Below are 27952 nucleotides of genomic sequence, written 5' to 3' on the forward strand. Positions count from 1 at the left end.
CTGCTCAATGAAGTTGTATGGGCAGTGACGTAAAAATACATGTCACGTGGCACAAGAAGGCCCCCTCATACTTACTTTTTTTTTTTTGATCAGGAAAATTTTTATGCGTTTCTCAAGTGCTTTTCATATAAATAGCTTATGCATTCCTGACATTACTACTGTGTTAGTATAGTTTAGTTGTAGACTACAGCACACGGCTAAATTAAAGATGCAAGCCAAAAACTGGGAGTTCTTGTCCCACAGCCGATTATATTTCAAGGAGGTGTGTTCTGCCGTGAAAGCTAGTGGGATTCATAACGCCACATGCCACGATGACAGTGCACTTGTTAACCGTGTTAGCATGTTTGCCGAATGTCCACTCCTCTTTGTACACTTTCTTTTGTTTGTTTTTCTGCCAGTTTGTGAACCGAATGGGTAATTAGTAATATTAATAATGTGTCATTTAATCATGAGCGCACCCGAGGTTTGCATAGACATCTCTGGCCTTTTCTCATTGCCTTCATCTTCACCTGACAACCATTCATACTTTTAATTCAAAATTATCTACCTAAAAAAACGCAGTAATGTTAGCGAATCGCTGACCATTAATTAGCCATTAGCACATTCCTAATACTAATCTTTTTATATTGTATCAATGTTTGTCAGCAGAGTATATCGCATGATGCAGCCCTAAGGGTTCAACTCGAAGTATAGGTACTTATTTATCTCAAAATAATAAATATTCACATACAAACACTGCTGCAACACACACAAACAGATAATGTAACAATACACACAGGTAGATATTCTTCCTACATTGAAAAATGTTCTATATTTAAAACTGTTCAATGATTCTTCTTTAGTCTTATGAGCTAGATTGGAAAACAAGTCAGTGAGGGGAAACTTCCTCGTGTGCTGGAATTCTTTTGTATACTGCACTGTTAGTAAACAATGTGCCCCACGGCAACTACAAATGCAGGTTACTGTGTGTAAAACAAAAGTTATAAATCATTCACATTCCAAATTACAAGTGGTTCCTTCTGAGCACAAACTGTTAAGGTCTGATTCAAAGAAAAACATGTTGCTTTTTGTTTTCACATCGTGCTTCGAGTGACCCAATTTATGAGATGGAGATTACTTATCAGTTATATTGTAATGGTTTTGAAAGATTTGGGTGGTTTCATGAGATTTCTTTCCCTCCATAATCAAGATCATTTGTGAGGTCAGAGGTCACTGATGTTGAATAATTGATGCTGTTGGTGATGTTCTGATGCATCCAAAATATTTTAAGGAACTGATTTGCCCCTGCTTTCGTGCACTGGGACACAGTCTTTATTCTCTAGATACAGTGGGCTCGTGTTTTTCATGCGGGATAGGGCCTGCAAACTGAAAATTCACATACGTATATTTGACACCCATTGAAATGCACCGGGAAAAAACAAAAACTCACAATTTTAAACAACAAAAATATTCAAAAACAAATGTAGGTAAACATTCAATGTGCCCAAAAAAAATAAAATTATTTTTTTTAATTGGGGAGAAAAAAATACCTGCAAATACGTGAATCCACGAGTATCAAACAGCGAGTATGCGGGCATTGCGGGGGTCCACTGAATTTCTGGAGAAACTCATGTTTCTGCTAGACTGTGATTGATATGAAGAAGCTCCATTTTATGACCCAAATAATGCAGCCACTTACCAGAAGCCAATCCTCAAGGCACTAGCAGCCAAATAACACCTAGTGCGCTTTGAAGCGAAAATGGGGCTTGAACATGTGCATAATGGAGGAAGCCGAGTGCCACACACATCATTTCATGCCAGCTCATTCATCAAGTCTTTATTAGGGTGAACTTAGGTCGGCTTATTTAAGATTTTAGAGCATAATAAAATTATAATGCTGAAATGTAGTGCCTTTTAAAATGAAACGGTGTATTAATACTTTACTTCTAATGTTGTGTTTTTAGATATTTTATCATATTCCTTCACCTTTAGTACACTTGAGAGGTTTTGCTGCTACAGGGTATGCAGATCGGGATCTCCGCATTGCTCTGCTGTCTCAGTTTTCTTTTGTCCGAAAGGAGTGAGCATTTGTTTTTGTGCCTACACCTGGCTAGTTAGTTAAGCTCTGTATTTAGCAAACTTGTGTTAGCAACCTTTCAATAAGAAAATACCAATCACTAGTGCACCCATGCTCTCATTGTTATTGTGCTCAGCAAATAATATCATGCGTGTTTTCAAAACTGCCTTGCTTGGCTCGGTTAAGCTGAATTGTCGTTTGTTTGCCGTCCTGGTACAGTTTACTCTGGCAGGTGTGAACACACGGCTGTCACTGTGCAGTGTGTACGGGTGCAGACCCAAACACTTACTGTCAAGTGGTTTGTAATATGTACTGTATATGACCTCGACAGTATTGTACTCCAAGCTTGAGCAAAATGGCTCCCATATCATTGTGCTTGTAATTTTGAATAGCCGAACAGCAAAATCTCCAGGACATAGCAATAAATCATGATGTGCAAAGAAGCCAAAAACAAAATTTTGTCCTTTAAATTCCAATTAAAAACAACATTTTGTCCTTTAAAATCCAATTAAAAACTACATTTATATGTTGAAACCAATTTAAAGACAATTAGACAATTTTAAGTCATTACACCGCATGTAATATAATCCTCCTTCATTTATGTCATTTAAGTGCTCAGTATTCTGTGTTTTACACAGGTTGTTATACATTTACCTTTAGTGAACATTAAAATGCATCAGCTGGTTCTATTTTTTACCAGTCCCTAGCAATCACTGGATTATTTACAATAAATAGCTGTTTTTGTTGTCAAATGTTTAGTCAGGAAACAGCAATGGGCCATCTTCCAGTTGATCTATCTTTTCTCTTTCTGCAGAAATTGTCTCGCAGAACTTAAATGTCTCATATTCAACTTTTCCACATACTAAAATATTTCTCAAATGTGTAAAAGTACAATTTATTGTAAAAAAGCAAGTCCCCTGTTAAAATGACATGTTGATTTATTATTTTCTTTGGGTGGGGAGCATTTACGCATTTTAGGCTTTATTTACAAATGTGTTTAGACTTGTACAGCAATTAGAAAAGGTTTGAAAAGATGGGGCTGATTGAGAGAAAACGATATTCTCACTTAAATTGTGATGAATGGACACCACTCCATGGAGCAGGTTGTGAAATGTGACATTGGTGGAGGTGTTTCTAACCTGAAACAGAAAGTATGACTCTCATGCTTTTCTTATCAAGTTACATTGTGAGTGTATTTAACCTTTTATTGCTGTTATCACCACATACCTTTCTTTGAAATGCTTGTTCCTGTGCAGGTGAAATAGGTTCAGATAAGTACTTTTCTAGCATAGTCTTCACTTCACAGGATGCATATGCTTAAGGCCTTTCTGACCTTAATGCTCAGTGACAGATCATCTTTAGGCACAAGGGTGAGTTAGGGATATTGATGGGTTATTTCAGGCAACCATCTGGTGCAAATGTTCCAGAAGATCGGAGTGCCCTGCATAGAGAACTGTGCAGCAGGATCAGAAAACAAGAAACCTACAGAAGAAATGTTTGTTTTCACTTGAAGTAGCTCTACTGGAATTTGTTACATCATCAAGGTGCCAAGCAGTTGTTCTTAGAAATCTGTTGGATCATTGGCTCATTTTTGAGTAGCACACAGCGATGAGAACCTTTTTCTGCTTTGTATGTTTTAAAAATAGCTTTGACCTTTGAGATGGTTGGGAAAACATTCAAATAATAGATTTTTGAATATAGACTACCTACCATTTTGCAGAAATGCAGAATTCACCAAAACTTTGAAGATTTTTGGTCATGATGTTTTCACCATCTAGCAAAGCTTGTAGCCTCTTTAAAATGTAGGTCCTGTAACATATGCTCTTCCTGAATTTGAAGGTGTGCACTTCATATTCTCACACTTGGAATGACAAAGTTATCAGACAAACATACCTCTGGGTCTGGGCTTGTTAAAGGAGTGGTTTTTTTTTTACACAGTCCAAATGGGATTAGGCCAGAACATTTTTAGTAGCAGAAGAAAGGTCTTATTGTTAAAGGAATGTCAGAATATTAGATTTCACAATTGAAAAAAACGCTTACAAAGCTTTGCAAAAGAGTATGCAACCCTATCAAATATTTCGACTTTACATCTCATAATTATTATAATTCCTCGTTTGCTTGTGTCAAACGACTGACAAAATGTCAGCAATTGCAATATTTAGTGTGAAGATGAAAATTGATTATGGCAAATCAATGTGTCCAAAACTTGTGTGGACCCAAAATGGGGTATGGGTAAGTACTGCTCGAGCAGGCTCACAATTTCTTGTTAATCGTCTTTTAAATTCTTGTTTGTTATAAGAACTGCATGCCTGTTGTGTTATCATTCATTCATTTATGTACAATATATGTTTATGTTATTGATATGATCTATTTTAGTAGTGAGGAACCAAATTTCTAATTTGAGTAATTTGAAAACAATTAGGGAAACCCTAACGCAATCCCTTGCGATAATCATTTGCATAACCAGTCAAAAGGAGGAACGAGGCCCCAGCTTTATTCATAATCAAGTATGTTAAATATTCAGAGGGGGCCGATAAGTCAAAGCTATGAAATAAATATAAATACATAGCATAAGTGGTTATGTGGCGTAAGTGGGATAGAAGAGGTCAAGGAAATAGAACAAATGCCGTGTACAATATTAACAACCATAGGGTCACCTGCAAGTGGTATACATACTGTATACGGCTGGGATGTTAGATTTACAGTTGTAAAAACAATGTCTTTTTTTGTTTTGTTTGCTTGTTTTTTCTGTTCAAACACTTAGGCCCAGTTTCCGCTCTCCTGTTGGTTACTATATTAGTTAATAATAATTATTATTATTAATTTTGTTTGTAATGCAATTTATATTTCAACAATCTCAAAGTGTTACAGAGTAAAAAAGTCTAACAAAAAGCTTTTGCATAAAGAAAAGTTTTAAGAGCCCGTTTAAAAGTGTCAGTAGGCTGTGGAGCCCTCAGGCAGTCAGGAAGAGCATTCCACAGCCTCGGAGGCACTGAGAAAAAGGCCTGATCGCCCATAGTGCAGAGCTTGGTTTTGGGGGCTTGAAGGAGGTTTGAGGATGTAGAACGGAGGGTTTGTGAGGAGGTCTTTGGTGTGAGGAGTTCTTTGAAGTATTGTAGGGCATAACAGTGAATATACTGATGGGTGAGGAGGGAAACCTTGTATTCTATTCTGAGGGACACCGGGAGCCAATGCAGTGATTTCAGGATGGGGGTGATGTGGTCAAATCTGCGCACCCCCATCAGGATCCTGGCAGCACAGTTTTTGATGTATTGCAGTTTCTGTTCCAAGGGAAGTGAAGTGCCTGCAGTCTGTGGAGCGTTTCAGACACACCCAACATCTGGCAAACTGTCATTTTCCAAGCACTCCCAAACACAGTTGCTCTTTCTAAACAAACACTGAGGACTTGTGTTATCAGACATATTGGTGCCTGTTTTCCTCTTATCACAAGCAAATCAGGAAGTTTAGTCATATAAATTGTTTTGCAATTAGATAGAAGGATCTCTCACTTCTGCGTCAACATGCAAATAAGTGCAAAGATTACAAGCTTTGCATTGATTCTAGATTTTTCTCTTTTTTAAATCATGGCCTCTCGCGACCTTCATTGATGGATATTGGCCTTTACTCATTGACCTGACAGATTGTAACGCCCCTTTGTTCACAGCTACAATTGCATGTTTCTCTAGTATACATACTTGATATATTACTTATATGTTATAACAGTCATATACCCTTATGAGAGATAATATGATAAGGTTCCGCTGTCTTGCTCAAATGTATGCAGAGGATCTAGATTGGCTGTTAGTGTGCTTGTGACACTCAATTAATGTTTGTTTAGATTGCCTGTTTATAATCGCAAGATGAGGAGTTGTTGACAGCTCTTTATTGTTGGTTGTGCTACATGGCAGTAGAGTTTTATGTACAGCTGACATCCTCAATTATTGCAAGAAAAACAATCATGATTGAAAGTACAATAGTTCAAATACGCTTTAAAAAAAATACAACTTTAAGCAGTTGATTTTACATTCGTGTGTCTTTTTTTTAAGTAGAAAACCCTTGCCTCGTTCTTCATAATGTTGCATGTACACAAAATATTTGTAAATTACATTCTATGTGTCATAAACTCAATAATGGCATGGATGACTCATTGTGTGTGTGTGTGTGTGTGTGTGTGTGGGTGTGTGTGTGTGTGGGGGGGGGGTGTATATGTATGTGTGTATATATATATTACTTGGACATACCACATTGTGAGGAGCAAAATACGTCTTTAACTAACAGTTTTAGAGTTTAGGTTTGAATTGGGTTATGGTTGAGGTTAGGGTAAGGAATTGGGGGTAGGCAATCATTTTTGATGGTTGGGGTTAGGTGAAGGGGCTAGGAAATGTATTATATATATGGATGTCCTCACAATTATATAAGTGCGTGCGTGTGTGTGCGCGCACACATTTATAAATCACAGTTTGATAGCTGAACAATAATATACCGTAGATGCCATTTCTACATAATCAAAATAAATTACTTTGTAGAATTATCCCACAGTTGTTTAATATATTGCACCAAAAAAAAAACTGTTATGGAGAAGAATTGCTATATCCTTTATTAGTCTTTTGTAGTTGGCCCTTGTCTTCCATGCATGCAATGTTTGCAACATGATGTCATACATACGGTGCACTGACCTTCCTTCCTTGTTTCACTTGCTGTTGTTCAATTTAGACCTTTGTCGTATGGAATTCTATGAAAAGGTACCTTTGTGCATCAGTGCCAGTCCAGTGAACATTACATATGAAGTTTTCTTGTACTGTATCGTAACAAGAATACTTTTGGTCTGCTGTGCAATGACAAAGTTCAGACAAGTTGGAGCTGGTCTGTGCTGGTGTTGACAGAAAGCTAGATTTCACCCAAATGCGTTTAAACAAGAACAGGAGCTGATTTGAAATCGGGACACTCAGACTCTAGTTTTACGTTAAGAATGACCAAATGAGGCGGCACGGTGGCTGACTGGTTAGCACGACCGCCTCCCAGTGCAAAGGTTGTGAGATCAAGTCCGGGCTTCGGCCTTCCTGGGTGGAGTTTGCATGTTCTCCCCGTGCTTGCGTGGGTTTTCTCCGGGTACTCCGGTTTCCTCCCACATTCCAAAAACATGCATGGCAGGTGAATTGGACACTCCAAATTGTCCATAGGTGTGATTGTGAGTATGGTTGTTCGTCTCTGTGTGCCCTGCAATTGGCTGGCAACCAGTTCAGGGTGTACCCCGCCTACTGCCCGAAGCCAGCTGGGATAGGCTCCAGCAACCCCGCGACCCTTGTGAGGACAAGCGGTACAGAAAATGGATGGATGGATGGATGACCAAATGTTCCTTTCCACAAGTCTCACTAACTCTTTGGAAATATAGACTTGACTTAATCCATCAGTGTCAAAGGTACGCCTTCCCCTCATATTTTAAAATTGATTCAAATCTAGTTGACCCCACCATGTGATCTTGTTTCTAATATTTATAACGTTCAGACTTAGACTGCAGTGCCTTAATGTTAAATGATATATAATACATCAAGATCAGGCAGCTTCTTCATTGGTTGACCATCAGTAAGGTTAAATCAGGGCCCACACATTTTTGTTTCTTTTTTTGTTTTGTTATTAAATACATGATTCAACACCTGTGCTAAATAAATACAAAACTCGCTGTGACACCCAAGAGCACATCCATGTTATTGCAGAGATCACATGACACTCCAACATGTGAAATCCCACGCTAAGCTATCAATAATTTCACATGCTGAAGATATCTACAGACGGACACTGTAACATCAGACGCTGAGGCAATAATCAGCTACAGGTTTCATCAGCCCACGCCGTGGAAGACGCATAATAATGACCATTGACCACATTGTACTCAACACAATGACTTTACGTGTGTTTGCAGTTGTACTTTAAGAGACATTAATCAGTTACTGTAGACCAAATCGATAGAAGTACAACAACTTGCTGTAAGTATTTGGAACTGTCTGTGGAATGTTTTTTCCATTCGTCCAGAGAAAACATTTGTGTGGTCAGAGATCAGACTGTGAGCCCAAGAGAGGGTCTGGCTCACAGATAGTTTGAAAAAGGTCTGGGTTCTTGTGCCATCCATTTCATGAGCCACATGGAGGTCAGGTGATGTAATTTCCCTCAGCAGCTCAAGCCCTGCGAAGAATGTAAATATGATATATCACTTTTGATATGATGTGCAAAACAAAGGAGAAACTTGATTGAAAGTTTTTTGTGTTTGCATATTAACTGCTTGGTGATAGGAACTCATCTTCAGGACGATTGTCGGTCAGTCCTGGCACTCAATCAAAGGGCAAACTGCTCATGGGTCAATGAAAAACAATCTGCCTCTGCCCCCTTGTGGAGAAAACACATTATTGCTGAATCCTGTCTCAGCTCTGATAAAGGCTTTTTTTCCTTATTTGGTTCCAAGTATACTTAATCCAAAATGAATGCAGATATACAGCAATGCTTTTACACATTAGTATGTTTTATGTGTTGTTTTCATTTAGCACAACAATTTAGTAGAGTGCAAATTGAGCAAATCTTTCGTTTGATTTTATTGTGGTGTAATATTTATGTCCATACTTTGCGGTAAGAGTATCTCCAGCAGCACATAAACGCTCCTCATACCTCACACACGAGCCAGAATCCGCAAAGGCCCTCTAATTGCTCTGCGAACATGGTACCCTACTTTGAACGCACGTTGCCCGCCAAGTGTCATATTGTATCTCTGTGTTTAGTTGTCTTCATTTAAACTCACCTCAAAGGCAACACACAAGTGTAGTTAAAAGAATTTCATATCAGTGCGCCTTGGAACACTGACTTTTGTCATAGAGAACATCATTATTCAGTGGCACGTATAATAGCAGCACAACCCAAGTGAAATCTTTTGTAAAGAGACATTGAACAATGAGAGGGAAAAAAAAAGCTAATGACCTCATATCCTTTTGCCCCCACGACCACCCCTCCCTACCCACCTCAAACACTCCCCTTTCTGTTTCCCGCCTCGCTTTTCCAGGAGCTACGACCAGATGAGTGTTTCGACAGAATGCTCATTCCGGACTGAATCGGACTGGGACATTCATTCTGACACCAAGTCCATGATCTCCCTCAACATGAATCAACATGGAAGTCCCACTTCACCATCCAAGCACTTCAAGGTCAGCGTTAATACATGAACACAAAACCTGTGTGCAAGTTCTATTTCTGTTCTGATACCTGATGTAATTTGCATTGTTTCAGGTTTGGTTTAAGACATACTAGGATATTTAACTGGGGTCCTCTTAATTTTAGGTGAAACATTATACTTATTTATTTACAAGCTTACTTTTCTGATAAAGCATTCAATAAGATGCACTGCTCTTGTAATTAGCAACGTCACCAATGTAGTAAAACCAGAAGTGATCAAATATAGATGCTATAGACAGCTTGACAAGTTCAACTGGAATTTTACAAATTACCCTATTGTTTCTAACATTTTGGTCAACCACTTGTAGACATAAGAGAAACCCAGACCAGTTTAACTCCTCCTATCTGCCGTGGCCTCCATTACAATCATGGCACCTTCAAGACAGGGTTACTAATGATAAATTATATAATGTAGAATTGATCGCATTACTGCTATATTGGCTTGACTCATGTGCATCTGACCAGGACATGTTTTCCATAACATTTTTGGTCTACTGACTCAAATTAGTGCATTATTACTGCATACAATTGGCCTGTAATTCAGTTAATAGGTTAGGAGTTAATATCTGTCAAATTGGTTACAATTACTTTTCACCACATATTTTTTTATTCCTGATTCTTATCATCACATTTAGAGTTTAGTCTGAACTCAATTCTGCCTGCAGGTGTCGCAAGCTAGCATGTCAGACAAGTCGACAGTATCTAGGGCAAGACAATATGAGCATTATCCCGTGGGATGCCATTATCCCTGGGCTATTTTACGGAACCTGACAAACCTGCTTGCCCACCTTCTCCCACCTCTGCATTGCTGTTGTTAATGAAGAAGGCTCAATTTTCAACTTTTAATTCCACTCAAGCTTGAGTTAGAACTTTGAATTACAGTACTTTCATTCAGAAGATAATGTGTATGTGTGCGTATGAGAGTGTGAGTGCGAGTTTTAGTGTTATTGTGAGTGTGTTGATATTTGGCAGACAGATAAAGAAGTGGAACATAAAGCACATGATATTAAATCTCCACCGATCTTAAATTGACCAATCTTAATGATTTTTTTTTAATTTAAGATCTAACAGAGGCTACACCGATGTCTGTTTTATTTTGTTTAAACGTGAACTGGAAGCCCAGCCAAAAGACACTGTTTATTTAGTCAAATAGTGGTAACATATGACACTGTTAAATGTGTTGAAGGGTTTTTGTTATGTTATGTTTTGTTTTGTTTTTTATTCCAAAAAGATCAAAACAAAAACAAAACAAATTATTGGTGTTTGAATTCACTGTTTAAAGAGCAAGAGCATCTGTAGATGTGACACTTATATTTCTTGTGGAATACAGACTAAATATAGTGAAGTCCGTTTAGAAGGATGGGGTTTCACTCTTTTCCATGCCCTTTCAATTTTATCGTCCCGTAAATTGCTTGTTTGTCATGTGAGCCGTCATTTTCATCAACACTTCCAGTGTTGCTGCTAATGCAAATAGCCATGCCCTCAAGACACAAGCCACCAGTGCTGCTTGTTGTCACTCGTACGGGGCAGGACTAACTCGTACTACATACTGAGATGGTTCCTATGACAGCTGCTTTGGGGATTATTCTAAAGGAGATTGTCTGTACTTTTTACATTTATTTCACCTTAATCTGCAAAGAACCATTACAGATAGTCAAATGGTATGTATTGTTTTCTTCTTTCACGGTCCTCATTTGGGTTTTGTATAATATGGATCACAGTCACAAGTGTGATTATAAGTTTTGCATTAGGTTTTAAAATGTTGTCAACTCATTGACCTACACTTGTGCAGGTTATATTTCAGTCACAGCTGTTGCCACTAACAGTACTCTGCACTAAATTGAAAAGAAGCATAAACTATATAAACTGTATCATTACTCAGATAATAATGTTTAGTTGTGAAAAACATCTTAATGAAAGATATTACATTACAACAGAGTGAAAGTACTTTCAGTTTAGTTTGTAGAACTGCACTTTAACATTTTGCACCACAGAGAGAAAACATGCATTAAAATACTTCTCAGTATGATCAATGTGAGGGCGCCTCGTATATCTTTTGTGTTAGATTTGGATTTTATTAGATTGGGATTGTTTCCTTAATTTGGTCAGACGACAACGTTTGATCTCTGCGTCCAGTTTTTTATTTATATCCACTGAGTTAATTATTCATCTCAGCTTAGTTATTGTCTTTGGATGTTGAGATGTCTATCTGGGAGAAAATGTATCCAAAATACAAAGAGCAGTATAATTAGTTATTATTGTAAATTGTTTACAGATTTTTGGAATATTACTTAAACTTTAACATTGAAAATGCGGTTGTGTAAAATATCTCGGTGTTTTTCAAATTAGCAGGTGAACCCGTAATTCAGAGTTATTTAAATCTTGAATGTTTGCTTTTGGCTAAGTGACATAGGAATCTAAGAAACAACATGGGTGTGTAGCTTCTGTCACCACATGGACATATATCAAGTGTCTGAATCTTGTCTGTCCTTTTGTCAGAACTCAGAGGAGAAAAGGGGTGTGTTGGATCGTCTCAGTCACTTCTTCAGCCCCAAGAAGAGGAGGAGCCGAAGCAGCCGCACTTCAGATACTTCAGTCAATGCAAGTTGTCCAAGTTCCCCAGCGTCGCCCTTGTCTCCACATTCATCCCTGCTTAACCAGGAAGATGGCTTAAAGACTCCTACTCCCTCCCGAAAACATGACAAGCCGACAGAGACCGAAGCCCGAGCAGGAGTTGATAATGGGGACACCCTCAGCCAAAGCTCCAGCCCCAGTGCCTCGAGTGTGGTCTCTTTATTGACTGATGCAGATATTCCATTTGCAGACTCCAACAGCAGCGGCTGTAGCAGTGTGAGGGAGGTTCCTGTGTGCAGGGTGAGCACCGCCGGTAGTCCATGGAATTCAGGGAATGTGACCCCCACTTCTCTGGACTTTTCAAGCACCGTTTTACCATGTTCTGAATTAAATTCAGAGCTAGGATTTACCGAGTCAGTGGTGGAGGAATTGAGCAAACGGTTGCATATGAATTTGGAGGACATCACAGTGAAGAAGGCAGAAAGCTCGACTGCCCGTGGTGTTGATTCCCCATCCAAGCAGTCGACACTTGAAATTCCCTTTCCCAACCATGCTGCGCCTCCAAAGTCACCAAACTTAACTTCTATAAGCTTAGCGACAACAAAAACATCAGTTAAAGTTAGAGGAAATGTCCACAGCACGACCATCACGGGAATAACATTGGGCTCTCATTTAGCCGCAACTAACCTCATTTCAACTCAGGAGGGTCCTCCTGATGTTGGCAGGAAAAATTCTGCACAATGCCATTCACCGGAAAGAGACGAAATACCACCTGGTGAATCTCCTACTCAACTCTTCAAAGCCATATTAGTCGACACTCACCTGGGAGAGGAGGAGAGAAATGGGAGGGAGGACATGAGAGAGGATAGGGTGACGGAAGAGGAGTGTTTCGTGCCACTTTCGCCTCCCGTGCTAGCCGTACTTGCCACAGTATTTCCTGAGGATGAGTCGATTACTCCGGGGAGTACAGACACCACGAGCAACTTGCCAGACGTGTCCTCCTCTGCACCAACTACCTGGGATTTGCAAATTACTTTACGGCAGTCGGAGGAGCCTGACACTGGCACGGACTCAGAGAAACACCCCCTTAAGGAGAAACAAGGGTCAAAAGAAACTTGCGTTACACGCAAGACTGTGAATCTGCCTTCAAAGCCCAAGGATGTGGCCCATGAAGTGCACGGTAGCCCAGAGCTAAGTTTGGAAAGGAACAACAAACAAGTGGGAGAGGAAGACGCCGCAGATTCCAGTTCAAAGACTTCTGAGCAGACAAGGAAGAACCTGTGAGTATCTACATTTTATGGTTTCTGTTTGAAAAGCCCCTTTTGAATGGAGATAAAGAAAGCAGGTGAAGTTTAGCCTTCGTGCAACCTGATCTTAGGATTCCCATGTGCTATTGTACTAGAGGAGGACAATAGAGGCGCTGAAATATTTATATTGTGGGTGTCTAAATTATACAGTGAGATGACATTTTAAAAACAGTTCAAGCTTATAATGTCTCACAAAATTACCTAGCCATAACGCTCATACTTTGCAACTTGAGTGAAAATTGTCACCATTCCTTCATAATATCATATAATCATAATTCTGCATTCCTAAAATAAATGCAAATAAAATATGCATATTTATGCACCAAAAGCACTACTAACTGTTTTGTACACCAGAAATTAACATCAACAACAAAAATCATTTATTTTTGTTAGATGATTTAAGATTACAGTGATAGTGATCACGGAGATGTGTCAAATTTTTTACGAGTTGGCCCCATTCATGACATCTTTTTTTCCTGCTTTCTTCTCTTCTTGGATTAATTTTACACCTGTGGCCTTAGTTTCCTTTGATTTATAACACTTTTACTTGGGCTGCACAATTATGGCAAAAATGATGATATTCGACTATTTTGATCAATAATGTAATGCCGATTATTAATCACAATTATTCATCATGTTAGTTACTCGCTCATCGGTCCATCAAATGACGTGAGGCCCCCGCTGCAGGGTGCACTCGCTTGTTATTTTTGCAGTTTAATAAAGACTTAGCCAACCGCCAAGGAGAGAACGCATGGTTAACTATTGGTCGAGAAAGTGCTCTTACGGCAGAGCCCACATTTTTGAGGCAAATAAAATAAAATAAAGTGTATAGTGACATTTGTGTACTCTATATACAAAGCATATTCATATAGTAAATACAGTATTTTGTACTGTATAGGGCGTAATAATTGCCTCCTGGAGTTGCTGTTTGGAGGAATCAACCTTCATAGATTTTCTTTTTAGGGGTGCTACACAGGATCTGAAACATTATGATGAGGTCAGGAGATGCTAGATGTCCCCTAGTCATACCATGACTTTTCTCCCTTCATACCCATAGCAGTCCCAGCTTTGTTCATTCAAGAGTTAGTAAATGAACTCTTTGAAAATTAGCATTCATGTATTTCTGAGTCCATTGCAAGCGGGTCACCTTGCAAGATTGGTCAAGGGTGACTGAAATACAGCTTAATGCTTAACTAATGGATCACAGCTCAGCTTGTAAACGTCACATGACCAAACTAAGAAAACAGGAGAAACGTGATTGGTTGTTACCTGAGCCCTGTGCAACTGTGATGTCGTTTTCAGTTGACAGGAAGTGTCACTGGCTGCAGAAGAATAAAAAAACGGGTGGATTTTGTTGCTTAAATTGTATTCCACAAACACAATATTAATCAGAATGTCGTGTGAACATATTATTGTAAAGAAAAATTTGGGGTTGACTTCCCCTTAAAGAGTTTGCTGATTTTCTTGAAATATCCAAAGATTTGTGGGCTAGTCTGGCACTTTCACCAAAAGAAAAAAAGGCTTCCTAAATCGTGTTGAACAACCTTCTTAAGTTATTTTTCATTGATTAAGCTCAACAGATAGATCATTTATCAAAGCTGTTTGAGATAGATATCAGTGATCTAAACTGACAAGAGAAATGACAATTGCAAAAAAGTCAGGAAAACTAAATTGTAGATGTTTACTCTACAATAACAAATCAATTATTATTATCATGGCAGCCATTGATTTGGGGTTTAACAGGTGCCATTGTTGTCATTCATGAGTTAAAATCCCCTTAATGTTTACAATGAACAACACTTTATGACAAACTGCAAAATTGTTTTTCCAATATATAATATAAAACCTCCCAAAAATTTATGAATTTATTGTGTTTATGTCCTTATGTATCTACTCATGTATTCTTTTGTCTTTCTTTCCAGATTGCTACAGCAAAGCAGACATGCAGACACTACGTCAGTCACGCCGTATGATGAAACTGAAGACAGGAACTCCTCTGAACTTTTAATTCAACAAAATACTCTCTCTCAAACATCTGAAATTGAGGATTTCCCTGCAAGCCCTGAAATGCACAGATCGAAACTACATACTGGAGTATCTGGAATAAGAGGCACTGGGACAAACCAGGCAACGGCCTCTAAAACGGGAGTTAAAGTAGCAACTGAAAACCGGCGTACCATTGGGAGCATAGCAAGACCCTCGGCAACAGCAGCAGGAGGCAAGGCCAAAAATGTGGCAACAAAAGCAAAGGGCTCTACGGAGGACATTAAAGTTACAACATCCAGTGATCTAACGCCACTAAAGCAACAAAGCAATGAGAAAACCGTGTCTACGATAACACCACTAAAAGACAAATCCACCAGTGGTCTCACAATGTCTAAAATCCCCAAAAGGCATATATCAGATGGTGATATCAAATCACTGGTTTCGACAGATAAAACAACAGAAGCTGATGGCTCTTCAGCTATTTCCAAACTACAGAAAAGCCCGAGACTTGCTAATGAATGTTTGAAATCTTCAGCATCGACGACCAAATGTGTCAGGAAACTGAGTTCTGAGGAAGAAAAGAGAGTAAACACTCGCTCAGCTGACATTTCTCCTACTAAGGCATTATGCCGGCCATTGCCTGTGAAAGAAAAAACAAATGATATTGATGATGCTATTGAGCATATTAACTTAGTAAATGGAGTGGAAGAGGAACTTAAAAAAGGACAGTCCCATCAGGATAAGCATTTTTCTGTAATATCAAAGAGCCGGCTGCCTGTTTCATCTCCAACTAAAAAGTCAAACAATGACATGACTAAAACGAGTGAAACAAACTACAGAAAAGTCAGCTCTCCTCAAATAGACTCAGGCAGACACAAACAAGTCCAGAAGTGCCCAGACCAGCAAGGAGCAGCACATGTGGAAAGAGCTCCTCGCGAGACTCCTCCTCCCCCTGGAAGTCCCAAAAAAGGTAATAAAAACTCTCGTGATAGAGTCCTTACGTTTCCTGTTCCTTACAAATTGGCTTTATATAAAAAGTGGATAGGATTCATAGGATAAATAGGATTGATTTGGATTGATTGTTAGACTACATGTCCATGATATTTATTTGCTACAGAAAAAACCTTACAGAAAAAAAACTTGCTATAGGTCCTCTATATTGAACCAGCTCTCCTTTGGGGTGGCCTTAGCTCCCCTGTAAAGATTTGGGATTTAGAACCTAAGGCTCACGATAAGATTCAAGTCCCGATGAGGAGAAATGCTAGCTCGGGTGCACAACTGTTTGTGTGCTCTTTCACCTGACATGACTTCTTGAATGCCTGCATATGTGTAATCTGATTCGATTTGAAATGTCCAACACAACATACACACGCAGTATACTGTATGTGTTGTTAAAAGGCTAATAGTTATACCTAGCAGTCAAAACTGCAAATTTCTTTATTTTCCTAACTCAAGATAGTTACTGAAATATATGTATCTGTTCCTGAAATTTGGGGAAAAGTTGGAGCATGTCATGTTATATGATTTCTATGTGTGTTTGTGCCCAACAGGAGGCATCCCATCATTAAAGCCATTGAGTCACATCTTTAAAACAAGACAACGCCATGAGGAGACTGACCCTCCAGTTGTCACCAGCCAAGATAAGGAAGAAAACAAACAAAACCTGAAGATGCCACTAAAGACATCTGTTCCGTCATCTCCAAGCAAACTCCCGACAAGAAGCCAGAGGAGCTTCACCAATATTAAATCCAGGAAAAATCTACACACTTCAAGCGATGATTTGTCAAACATACCAATACCTAAAGAGGACAGTTTACATCCAAAGAGTAGTACAGACACAGCTGTCAAACCCGCAGACGTTGAGGCAGCTCAAGACAGTACTGCTGTGGGCGCTTTTCATGTTGAATCTGTTTCTCACAAGGAACAACAACACAGCGTGACACTCCCAAATCATTCTTGTGCCAGTGAAACCAAAGAGAAAACGAGAGAGCCACACGGGTTTGAAGAGGCCCTCATTAGTCCTAAAGGAAACATTTCAAAGTCTCAAATAACTAAAGAAAATGACAACATGGTTGCTGTAAAACTTGAGCACAACGTTAAACCAGTAAAAGATGCAATAGCTGATGTACCACTGGCCAAGGAGGTACCCAGTTGTGAGACTAATAGGCATGTAGAAGAGCATGAATGCCTGCAACCAATACTGGAGCCTTCAACAAAAAATGCATCTCATCTCAAAGGGGACAGCGCTGCACCAGAACTGCAAACAGAGAATGTAAAGGACGAGGTATTGTCAGAGACAGTCCAGCTCACAAATGACACAAAACTGGAAAAAGGCGTTCCAGAAGAGGAATCAGTAGTTGTGGCTCAGAGTGTTAATGCGGCTCACGGTTGTGTAATAGATAGTTCTGTGAGCACGGCCTTGGGTGACATCCTTCAATGTGACAACCTTTCACCCTCTCACCAGGAAGGCGCTTCCACTGAAGCAGCTAAAGAAAATGCAAATGTACCTTCAATTGAATCTGTTTCAAAAGACCATGATTCGGGGCCGAAAAGGGTCGTTTCAGCAACACCTTCAATTTCTTTAAACACGGCTGATGAAATGAAGGATTCTGAAATGATTGAGAAAAAAATTACAAATACAATTCCTGAAAATACGTTTCCATCTGCACTGGCCATAGATTCAATAAAAAATGCTACAGGGGAGGCTACAAGTAAAGAGGAGGTTGGCAGGAAACCAACAGAGTCAATGGACGCAGAGAATGAAGCTGTTTATGAAGCACCCAAAAATGTTGAAAGTCAGCTGGACAAAGAGCCTCTTTCACAAGTACAAGAATCTAATGAAGCGGAAAGAGAATCAAAGTCAAGTGAAAAGCTGAATGACACAGCAGTGATGGGCAACAACTGCATTGGGAAGCTCAAGGCATTAAGCACAGAGAGCAAAGCAGAGAAAGACATCACCAAGCCAAATGAATCAACCCCGCCAACATCAGAAAATGAAAAATCACTGCTGGCTGCAAAAGAGGAAATACAAAGTGTGAACACACACATAGAAAAGAACAAGAGTGAAGCACAGAAAGCAGAAAAAATAACTGCAGTCTGTGGAAGTACAACCAAGGTGTTGGATTCCCAAGAAGCTATGAAGGATTCTTTGAAAGAATATACGACAAGTGCAGCTAAGGAATCTCAGCAACCTCTAACTCAGGATGGGGTAACTAGGAGCAGCAATGAAATTCAGGACAAACACAGTTGTCAGTTACTGACAGGGAATCAAAACGAAATAAAGACAGGGGAATTTACTAAAGATGGTGAAACAAATGCTTCACCAATAACAAGTTTAGACAATAATAGTTCACACAAGAGTTCCAACTCTGAAGTTATTAACCAAGAAAACCTGAAGCCTGTTGGAGAAAAACTTAAGGATGTTGGAGAAACTGCTGATCCTGCAAACGCATTAAATGCAGAAAAGGCACTGGAAAGCCAACTTTCTGACAAATCGGCGACTCTGAGTTCTCAGACAGAAACACATGATTCTCCAATCAAACGTTTGGAAGAAGAAGCATTAGCTGCCACAAATGATAATGAAGTTGAGCATCTAATTGACAGTGCTGAATCTAGTGTTCATTTCCAAAAGCAAGAGTGCTCTGTTAGCATCAGATCTGATCATGAGGAGATTAATAAAAAGGATGAAAACACTCCTCAGTACACAGATTGCAAAATGTTAAAAGTTAACCAAGAAAGTGAAGCCAAAATGTTAATGGCCGAGAACACAGCCGAAGATTCTGAAATGCCTTCCAACTTGTCCACAAGCAAAGGAAACACCGGTAAGATTGATATAAACAAAAATGAAAACTTGAAAGAAGTTATGAAAAGAGTACCTAAACAAAAAGATGAGCAAATGATTCCTCCGACGCAAAAGTTAAAGCCCAGTCAGATGAAGGACCAAGAACAAAAAGGCATTGCCACTGGTGGTTTATCTGATCAGAATGCCGAAGAAACCAAAGAAAAGAAAAATAAATCGCATCAACTACAAACCAATAAAGAAGCCAAAAACCTGACTACTTCCCAACAACCAATAAAACCACCACCTAATATTGTCTCCCCTCTTCCCATTAAAGTGAAATTGTTGGGTCCCCCTGCAGGTGTTCAGCTGAAGAATGAGTCGCCATCTAGCTATTTAGACGTGGAACATCATCCCAAAACGAAAAAGGACAACAGAAGGAAACCAGACGCTTCGGCCAGCGAAGACGAATCACTTGAACCTGACGAGTTTGAGGATTTCATCAGGAGAATTAAAGCAGGCGGTATTCCCTTCTCGGAGCCTCCTAAGGAGCACCCTCAGAAGAAGTCTCCATCTCCCCCTTTTGCTATGCCAACTATCAGGGAGCATCATTTTGAGAAAACATTTGATCCCGATGAATTCCAGTTTGGCTTGAGAAAGAAAGGCAAAGGTTTTACAGACCCATCTCCAGCAATGATGTTAAAACAAGAAGCAGCTAACAGGCAAGGGCGGACCATGGAAAAACCGGTGGATTCCACATCCACATGTAAAGACCAAAGGGAATTGCTTGAGGAAAAAGGAAAACCTGAAGTCAAAGACGAGCCAAACAATGATCAGAACAATGCAGAGGGGCCTGGAAAGCCATCATCCCGATTAGAAAGGATATCCATTCTCACAAGCTTGCTGAGTTACCCTCGGTCCAGTAAGAAGAGCAATAAGGAAGCAGCCGCTGACCAAAATAACATTTCATCCAAACAACAGAAAAATGTGCCCTTGCTTGGAAAGCAGGAAATAGTTGATGCAACCTTTCCTGAGCATGAACCAGATATGAAAGGTGTGACAAGGAGCGATACTGTGGGTGCTGATTCACTGGGGGCATCTTTACAACCAATTAGCCCCTCCCCCTCTTCTCTGCCCTTGGTTTCACAAATCAAACCGCCTAAACTTTCACGGGAAAACCTTGAGGACGGAGAAAAGTTGCCCTCTCTTGGAAAGCAGGAAATAGTTGATGCAACCTTTCCTGAGCATGAACCAGATATGAAGGGTGTGACAAGGAGCGATACAGTGGGTGGTAGCAAAGATGCCGCCTGTGAATCAACAATTAGCCCCTCCCCCTCCCCCTCTTCTCTGCCCTTGGTTTCACAAATCAAACCGCCTAAACTTTCACGGGAAAACCTTGAGGACAGAGAAAAGTTGCCCTCGCTTGGAAAGCAGGAAATAGTTGATGCAACCTTTCCTGAGCATGAACCAGATATGAAGGGTGTGACAAGGAGCGATACAGTGGGTGGTAACAAAGATGCCGCCTGTGAATCAACAATTAGCCCCTCCCCCTCTTCTCTGCCCTTGGTTTCACAAATCAAACCGCCTAAACTTTCACGGGAAAACCTTGAGGACAGAGAAAAGTTGCCCTCGCTTGGAAAGCAGGAAATAGTTGATGCAACCTTTCCTGAGCATGAACCAGATATGAAGGGTGTGACAAGGAGCGATACAGTGGGTGGTAGCAAAGATGCCGCCTGTGAATCAACAATTAGCCCCTCCCCCTCTTCTTTGCCCTTGGTTTCACAAATCAAACCGCCTAAACTTTCACGGGAAAACCTTGAGGACAGAGAAAAGTTGCCCTCGCTTGGAAAGCAGGAAATAGTTGATGCAACCTTTCCTGAGCATGAACCAGATATGAAGGGTGTGACAAGGAGCGATACAGTGGGTGGTAGCAAAGATGCCGCCTGTGAATCAACAATTAGCCCCTCCCCCTCCCCCTCTTCTCTGCCCTTGGTTTCACAAATCAAACCGCCTAAACTTTCACGGGAAAACCTTGAGGACAGAGAAAAGTTGCCCTCGCTTGGAAAGCAGGAAATAGTTGATGCAACCTTTCCTGAGCATGAACCAGATATGAAGGGTGTGACAAGGAGCGATACAGTGGGTGGTAACAAAGATGCCGCCTGTGAATCAACAATTAGCCCCTCCCCCTCTTCTCTGCCCTTGGTTTCACAAATCAAACCGCCTAAACTTTCACGGGAAAACCTTGAGGACAGAGAAAAGTTGCCCTCGCTTGGAAAGCAGGAAATAGTTGATGCAACCTTTCCTGAGCATGAACCAGATATGAAGGGTGTGACAAGGAGCGATACAGTGGGTGGTAACAAAGATGCCGCCTGTGAATCAACAATTAGCCCCTCCCCCTCTTCTCTGCCCTTGGTTTCACAAATCAAACCGCCTAAACTTTCACGGGAAAACCTTGAGGACAGAGAAAAGTTGCCCTCGCTTGGAAAGCAGGAAATAGTTGATGCAACCTTTCCTGAGCATGAACCAGATATGAAGGGTGTGACAAGGAGCGATACAGTGGGTGGTAACAAAGATGCCGCCTGTGAATCAACAATTAGCCCCTCCCCCTCTTCTCTGCCCTTGGTTTCACAAATCAAACCGCCTAAACTTTCACGGGAAAACCTTGAGGACAGAGAAAAGTTGCCCTCGCTTGGAAAGCAGGAAATAGTTGATGCAACCTTTCCTGAGCATGAACCAGATATGAAGGGTGTGACAAGGAGCGATACAGTGGGTGGTAACAAAGATGCCGCCTGTGAATCAACAATTAGCCCCTCCCCCTCTTCTCTGCCCTTGGTTTCACAAATCAAACCGCCTAAACTTTCACGGGAAAACCTTGAGGACAGAGAAAAGTTGCCCTCGCTTGGAAAGCAGGAAATAGTTGATGCAACCTTTCCTGAGCATGAACCAGATATGAAGGGTGTGACAAGGAGCGATACAGTGGGTGGTAACAAAGATGCCGCCTGTGAATCAACAATTAGCCCCTCCCCCTCTTCTCTGCCCTTGGTTTCACAAATCAAACTGCCTAAACTTTCACGGGAAAACCTTGAGGACAGAGAAAAGTTGCCCTCGCTTGGAAAGCAGGAAATAGTTGATGCAACCTTTCCTGAGCATGAACCAGATATGAAGGGTGTGACAAGGAGCGATACAGTGGGTGGGAGCAAAGATGCCGCCTGTGAAGCAACAATTAGCCCCTCCCCCTCCTCCTCTTCTCTGCCTTTGGTTTCACAAATCAAACCGCCTAAACTTTCACGGGAAAACCTTGAGGACAGAGAAAAGTCTGAGAGGGACTCCGCAAAGGCACCTGAAACCAAGCAGAATCCGGACGGACCTTGTACTATGGACGAGGCTTTCACGCCTAAAGTCAATAATGCTGAGCTACCTCCACCCACCAAATACATCCCAAAGAATCCTCCAAAGAAAAACTTTAAGGTAGGCATTTGATTATTTCAATGAGGTTCTTGACTCCAATTGCTTCAGTATGAAACAAACGAGGGAAAGATGCATCCAAGACTTTTATATTACAGTACTGTAGACCTTATTAGCCTTTTTGTTGTTGTATCAAATTTAAACCATGTAAATAACAACAAATGTATTTTACATATATATTATGTTTGAGTTTACCGAAATGTAAACTGAGCTATTTAACATTTGTTGCAGACGCCGGCTGTTAAAGGGTTCCACAAAAGACCTGGAAAGGTACAAGTGAATGTTACTTGAATACACATTTATTTTTTACACCAAATTAAAGCAGCGTCGCCACCTCAGATTGTAACATCACCTGTGTGTCCCCGTCAAGCTTTTCATACACGAACACGACAAGTTCGATGGTGAAGTCTATGAAGTCTGCAGTGACGTCGAGGATGCCACACAAATGAAACTCTCTCCTGTCATCTTGGTGCGAGTCATCAGAGGATGGTAAGCAGACATTACTGGCCTTAAGTACTTGTGGATTTATTAAGCCAGTTGTGCTCATTATGTGAGTTACTTTTACTTTGTTGTGTTATTGTGTGAGTTACTTTTAGTTTATTACTTGGCACATCTACTAGGATAAACTAATTAATCAAATACAAACCTAAATTCCAGTGAAATTAGGACATTGTGTAAAACGTAAATAAAAACAGTATACATTGATTTGTAAATCCTTATTTAGTAATGTTCGAACTGATAAAAACAAAAAACATTCTTCCTGAAAATGGTTATATGGTTTTCATGAGCCTACATGGCAATATCCTTTAGACAATGATGCCGGTTTTAATGTAGTGTCAACTGCCTGCGGGGACGAAGGTCACGGGTATTAAATATTGGTTTTCGGGCTTGGGGTTAATGTGCAGAGATTTTTCCAAATTCTCAGAATCTTTTGATGATAGTATGAACCATTGATGATGAAATTCCTGAAATCTTTGCAATTGTATGTTGAGAAATATTTTCTATACCCGTTTCCACTTAAGCTGTTAACCTTTAGAATGTTCCTAAATGGTGTGTTTTGAGCATTCCTCAACTTTCCCAATCTTTTGTTACCCCGTCCCAGTTTTTGTGGAATGTGTTGCAGTCATCAAACTAAAAATTACAGAATATTTACCAATTTTTATTTTTATTTTTCCATCAATTTGAACATTCAGAATCTTGTTTTTGTGTTGTATTCAACTGAATATACTGTAGGTTTAAAAGGATATGAAAATCCTTGTATTCTATTTTTATTTACATTTTACACAATGTCCCAACATCATTGGAAATAGGCTTTTCATGTACTATTATCAACTCATAACCTTGCCAGCAAGATGAATTCCTGCGGTATTTGTGAGTTCACAAACTCCGGAGAATACATCTTGTACCGCTCCCGGTGATACGTTTGCAGCCGATCTTTTTCCGATCAGACCAATTAGGCAGGACGAAACCAATAAGTGCCGATGGCGGGGGGAAACAAACAAACCTAACAGACGAATGGATGCTGCAATTATGTTCTCGCAGAATTACTTACCGTTTCCTTGTTGAATATGAACAACGAGAGGAGTTTTGTGCATTTTTATCTGGTAGAGATGTTCGTGCATTAGAATGTATCTAAGTTTCATCATTATTCACAAATCTGTTGAAAACAGTGGGAGAAAGAGCTTTTTGCAACATGGCCCTGGTTGATCTCTTATACTCTGCTACCACCTGCTGGCCGTTTTTGTAATAACTACCATTACTTTAAGCTTTCTCTCCAGTGCAGAAGCTGCATCAAAGCCTTCTGTGTGCTCTAGCATAAAAATAAAACGTATAAAAACGTTTTTGGGACCATGATAATGTTTAAAATGTTTTTGGGAGCAAATGAGTTAAATGTCTAATAATCTAATGTTGTTTTCTATTTAGTTGGCTCCTATATGAACACAAGGGCTTCCAGGGTCGAGTCATTGCCCTCGAGGAAGGTCATACAGATCATATAGTGAACATGTGGGCTGAAGAGGGCGCCCCAACAGCTCTGGATGAGAAGGGTCAGCCTATTTCAATGACACCCCTGACCATCGGCTCGATTCGACTGGCAGTAAACGTAAGTTGCTGCCTTGGGCTTAAATCTCTCACTTCGCGTTTGGGTTTTTTCAACTCACTGGCCACAATTATGCTGATGAGATCCAATGCAAAAACTACACCAACAATTCTGATTCTTGATTAATTATTTATTTAATATTCCACACATTAATTATTGTGGCTGTCATTTGCAGTGTTATGTTGCCCTATATTTAAACACCTTGAGAGGTGTTCCCAACATTTTGTCCTTCTCATGCAGCTAAACGAGGTAACTAAAATACTACAAGCAACACTCAGCATTATGCAGTGCTTCTCTACCCACCACTGCAAAATAATACTATAATTTCTATTATGCCACAAAGAATATTTCACGGCAGTTACTGGATTGCATCTTTATAACAATGGAAATGCCTATTTTTTTATTTTTTCTATGCTTAACTTTAAATACAAGTGTTCCAAATGTCAACTACAACCACAGTGCATCCCGCTGGGCATCTTATACAACAACAACAAAACAGAGCGTTTCTCTTGAATAACTGGACTTTTGTCATTATTAATCAAAAAGTATTTCTGATTATTCTGTCTGTTGCAGGACTATAGTCAACCCAGAATTGACCTGTTTACAGAAGTTAATGGTTTGGGAAGGGTGTTATCTTACTGTAATGACACAGTTGAAATTGGCTCCTTTGGGATCCCCCAAGCCACTGGTTCCATCAAGGTCCATTCTGGAGTGTAAGTTGATGCAACGAGTGTGATGTGACAGCAATTGTTTACCGGTACTAATTGAAGATCTAAGGTTGTTTAATACGCATTATTTATCCCTGTTTTTCAGTTTGCGCTTGTCATTGTTTTCATGTACAGTTAGTACCTTGAAAGCACTGCCACGTGATCTAAGTGCAACATCTGTTTTTAAGTCTAAAGACCAGCTTTATCATGGGATCATGGTTATGAAAAGACAATAATTATAATTAATAGGTGCTTGTTGCAAGCTCATAATCACTGTGTTGTCTTTACAAAACAACTTTCTCTGCATGTGTTTAGCTGGCTTGTGTACAGCGATCCTGGCTTTGGAGGTTTTGTAGGAGTGCTGGAAGTAGGCGAGTTTCCTTGTTCAGAGACATGGGGATTCTCTCAGCCCTTTGTTGGCTCTCTCAGACCCCTTCGGATTGTAAGTAGCACACCGTATATACCGTGCACGCTATCATCGTCGTTCTGATAGTCTCTGTCTGTCTTTACAGGGAGCAATAAAGGTGGAACATCCTCAAGAAGTCAAGGTTTGTAATCTCGTAATCTTACATTACAGTATGTTTGTGTATGATATGAGATATATTGACTGTAACATTCACTGTTTTCTCTAAATTGTAAGAGAAAAGTAGGAAGTAGATATGAAGATCTTAGTAGTTAAGATAAATAACCTGTCCTAAGTTAACATACTGTAAATTAAGTAATATTTGCGTAATGTAAATAAACAGAACGGAATTTGGCAAATTACAATCATCCACAGATATCACTTTTTACAGCGGTGATGACAAAAACGTATCAGTATTGTACAATATGTGACGGTTATTAGTTGTGGAAGAAGTCTTGAATTTGACCGTTTTACAAGCTCAGGTGCTACTGCTCCTTCTGCCGCCATTATTGCTGCACTCGAAAAAGGGTTAAAGATATTTGACTGAAACCATCAAAGTTTACAATTCTCATCATATTCTGTGACTCATTACCTTTTGGATTGAAATTGGCTGCTTGTCCATGCAAGTTGAAGAATGCATGACTCTAACTATTGAAATATCGAATGAACGGGTGTAAATGTGAAATTGGAAGGAGTAAACAATATTAATGTTTCTGATTGTGAACTTTGTGATACAAATTGTATTTTCAGTTACAATTCAAAGTGTCCAGTAGCAATGTCCACTGATATTCCAGAAAATCAAGCAAAATAATGGCCATTAGGTTGCAATGGTGCCGTCGGTGTTGGAATTTCCATGCAATTGCATTCCAACATAATTCATTCAAGGTCCAGGAAACAAATCCACTGGGCAGGGTCCGTTAATTGGTTCCTTCCCTTTTGGCGTCTTCAGGCACTAATGTTCGAGAAGGCCAATTTTGAGGGCCAGTGTTTCGAGGTGGATGGTGACTTGTACAACTTGAATGAGGAAGAGGCAGAAGCACAACACGGCAGCTCTGGCGGAACTAAGAATACAATCTCGACAGTGGGCTCCCTCAAGATACTTGGTGGTCTGTGAGTATTTGACTTCTTAGATGCAAGTGGGTAGGATATGTTAATATTCCTGGGCACTGTGGGTTTGAAATGTCTAAAATACCCTCTCTGTGTTTTTGTCTGGTAGCTGGGTTGGCTATCAAGAGGAAGACTTTGAGGGTCAGCAATACATCCTGGAGGAAGGGGGGTATTCTCATTGCAGTGATTGGGGGGGAGCGGAGGATGGTCTACGCTCTCTTCGGCCCATTAGAGCGGTAAGCTTTATGATATTACTTAGCACCTTTATCTAATGTTGTATATTTTACAATAATGGATTGTGAGACAAATTCTTATCAGGTGTTATCTCCCCTAGAATTTCCTGTCCCCACACATCAAATTGTTCAGTGAGCCCAACTTGGATGAGCGAGGGTTCAATGTGGATCTAATGGGACCCGTTGTCAACATGCAGGACATCGGCCATGGCGTCAAAACCCAATCCATCAACGTCCTCAGTGGGTTGTAAGTCAAATGTTCCCCCTTTTTTTTTTAGGGAGACAAAAAATGTGTCTCTTTTTGTTTTACGCTTTCAGATGTGCATTGTAAACACAAATGCTTCAGATTCCACCCATTGTTCTGATTAAGGGTCCATCCAGAGTGAAATGGGCTGGAAAGAAGTAGAGACTTCAAAACATAGCCCAGTCCGGGGAGGCGGAACATCAAATGTTCTTATTGTGTCCCTTCATGCTGACACTTGCAGTTTTAGGCGTGTGCTATTCTTCTTACAAACATGACTAAGAGTTCTGTTACTTTTCAAAACACTTGACACACCTCGATGGTGTGTACAAATAACCCCCGAGGATATAGTTCACAATAAGCTAGCGCAACTGATCTCCCCATATCGTTGATTTGAATAGTTTTCATTTCCTGTGGTTAGATATTTGCATTGATGGTATTGTGAAAGAGTATTCACAATATTGGACTAGTTAGTATTTTATTTCTGAGGAGTTTTAATTGTGGTCACCATGTAGCAAACCTTCATCAATAAAGCTAGCTGGAAATGGACTTTTCAATTTTTCCTTTATGGGTTAACATACTGAATGTTTTCACTTTCATTCCATTTTCTTCTCTTGGTGACAGCTGGGTGGCATTTGAGAATCCTGCATTCAGCGGCGAGCTCTACATCCTGGAGAGAGGCCTGTATACGTGTCCAGAAGACTGGGGTGCCCCCAATTTCAAGATATCATCCATCCAGCCAGTCTTCAATGTAAACAAAAATCACTTTGGTTGTTCAGAAA

The 27952-nt window shown here is 40.1% G+C and overlaps 1 protein-coding gene across 1 annotated transcript in view; it reads left to right on the forward strand.

The window, feature by feature from the left end:
* The window catches only part of crybg1a (crystallin beta-gamma domain containing 1a), a 50378-nt gene that overhangs the window by 18740 nt on the left and 3686 nt on the right, over nt 1-27952 (forward strand). Inside the window, exons 2-15 of the mRNA XM_086094447.1 lie at nt 9102-9243; nt 11771-13125; nt 15075-16108; nt 16689-22384; nt 22613-22651; nt 22752-22870; nt 24305-24482; nt 25053-25192; nt 25502-25628; nt 25699-25734; nt 26539-26699; nt 26806-26932; nt 27031-27176; nt 27795-27921. Of these exons, the coding sequence (XP_085950573.1) occupies nt 9102-9243; nt 11771-13125; nt 15075-16108; nt 16689-22384; nt 22613-22651; nt 22752-22870; nt 24305-24482; nt 25053-25192; nt 25502-25628; nt 25699-25734; nt 26539-26699; nt 26806-26932; nt 27031-27176; nt 27795-27921 (9427 nt within the window). The remainder of the gene's footprint in view (nt 1-9101; nt 9244-11770; nt 13126-15074; nt 16109-16688; nt 22385-22612; nt 22652-22751; nt 22871-24304; nt 24483-25052; nt 25193-25501; nt 25629-25698; nt 25735-26538; nt 26700-26805; nt 26933-27030; nt 27177-27794; nt 27922-27952) is intronic.

Source organism: Leptonotus elevatus, chromosome 14 (genome assembly GCF_054856555.1).
Source record: "Leptonotus elevatus isolate MCC_2025b chromosome 14, RoL_Lele_1.0, whole genome shotgun sequence".
Taxonomy (NCBI): Eukaryota; Metazoa; Chordata; class Actinopteri; order Syngnathiformes; family Syngnathidae; genus Leptonotus; species Leptonotus elevatus.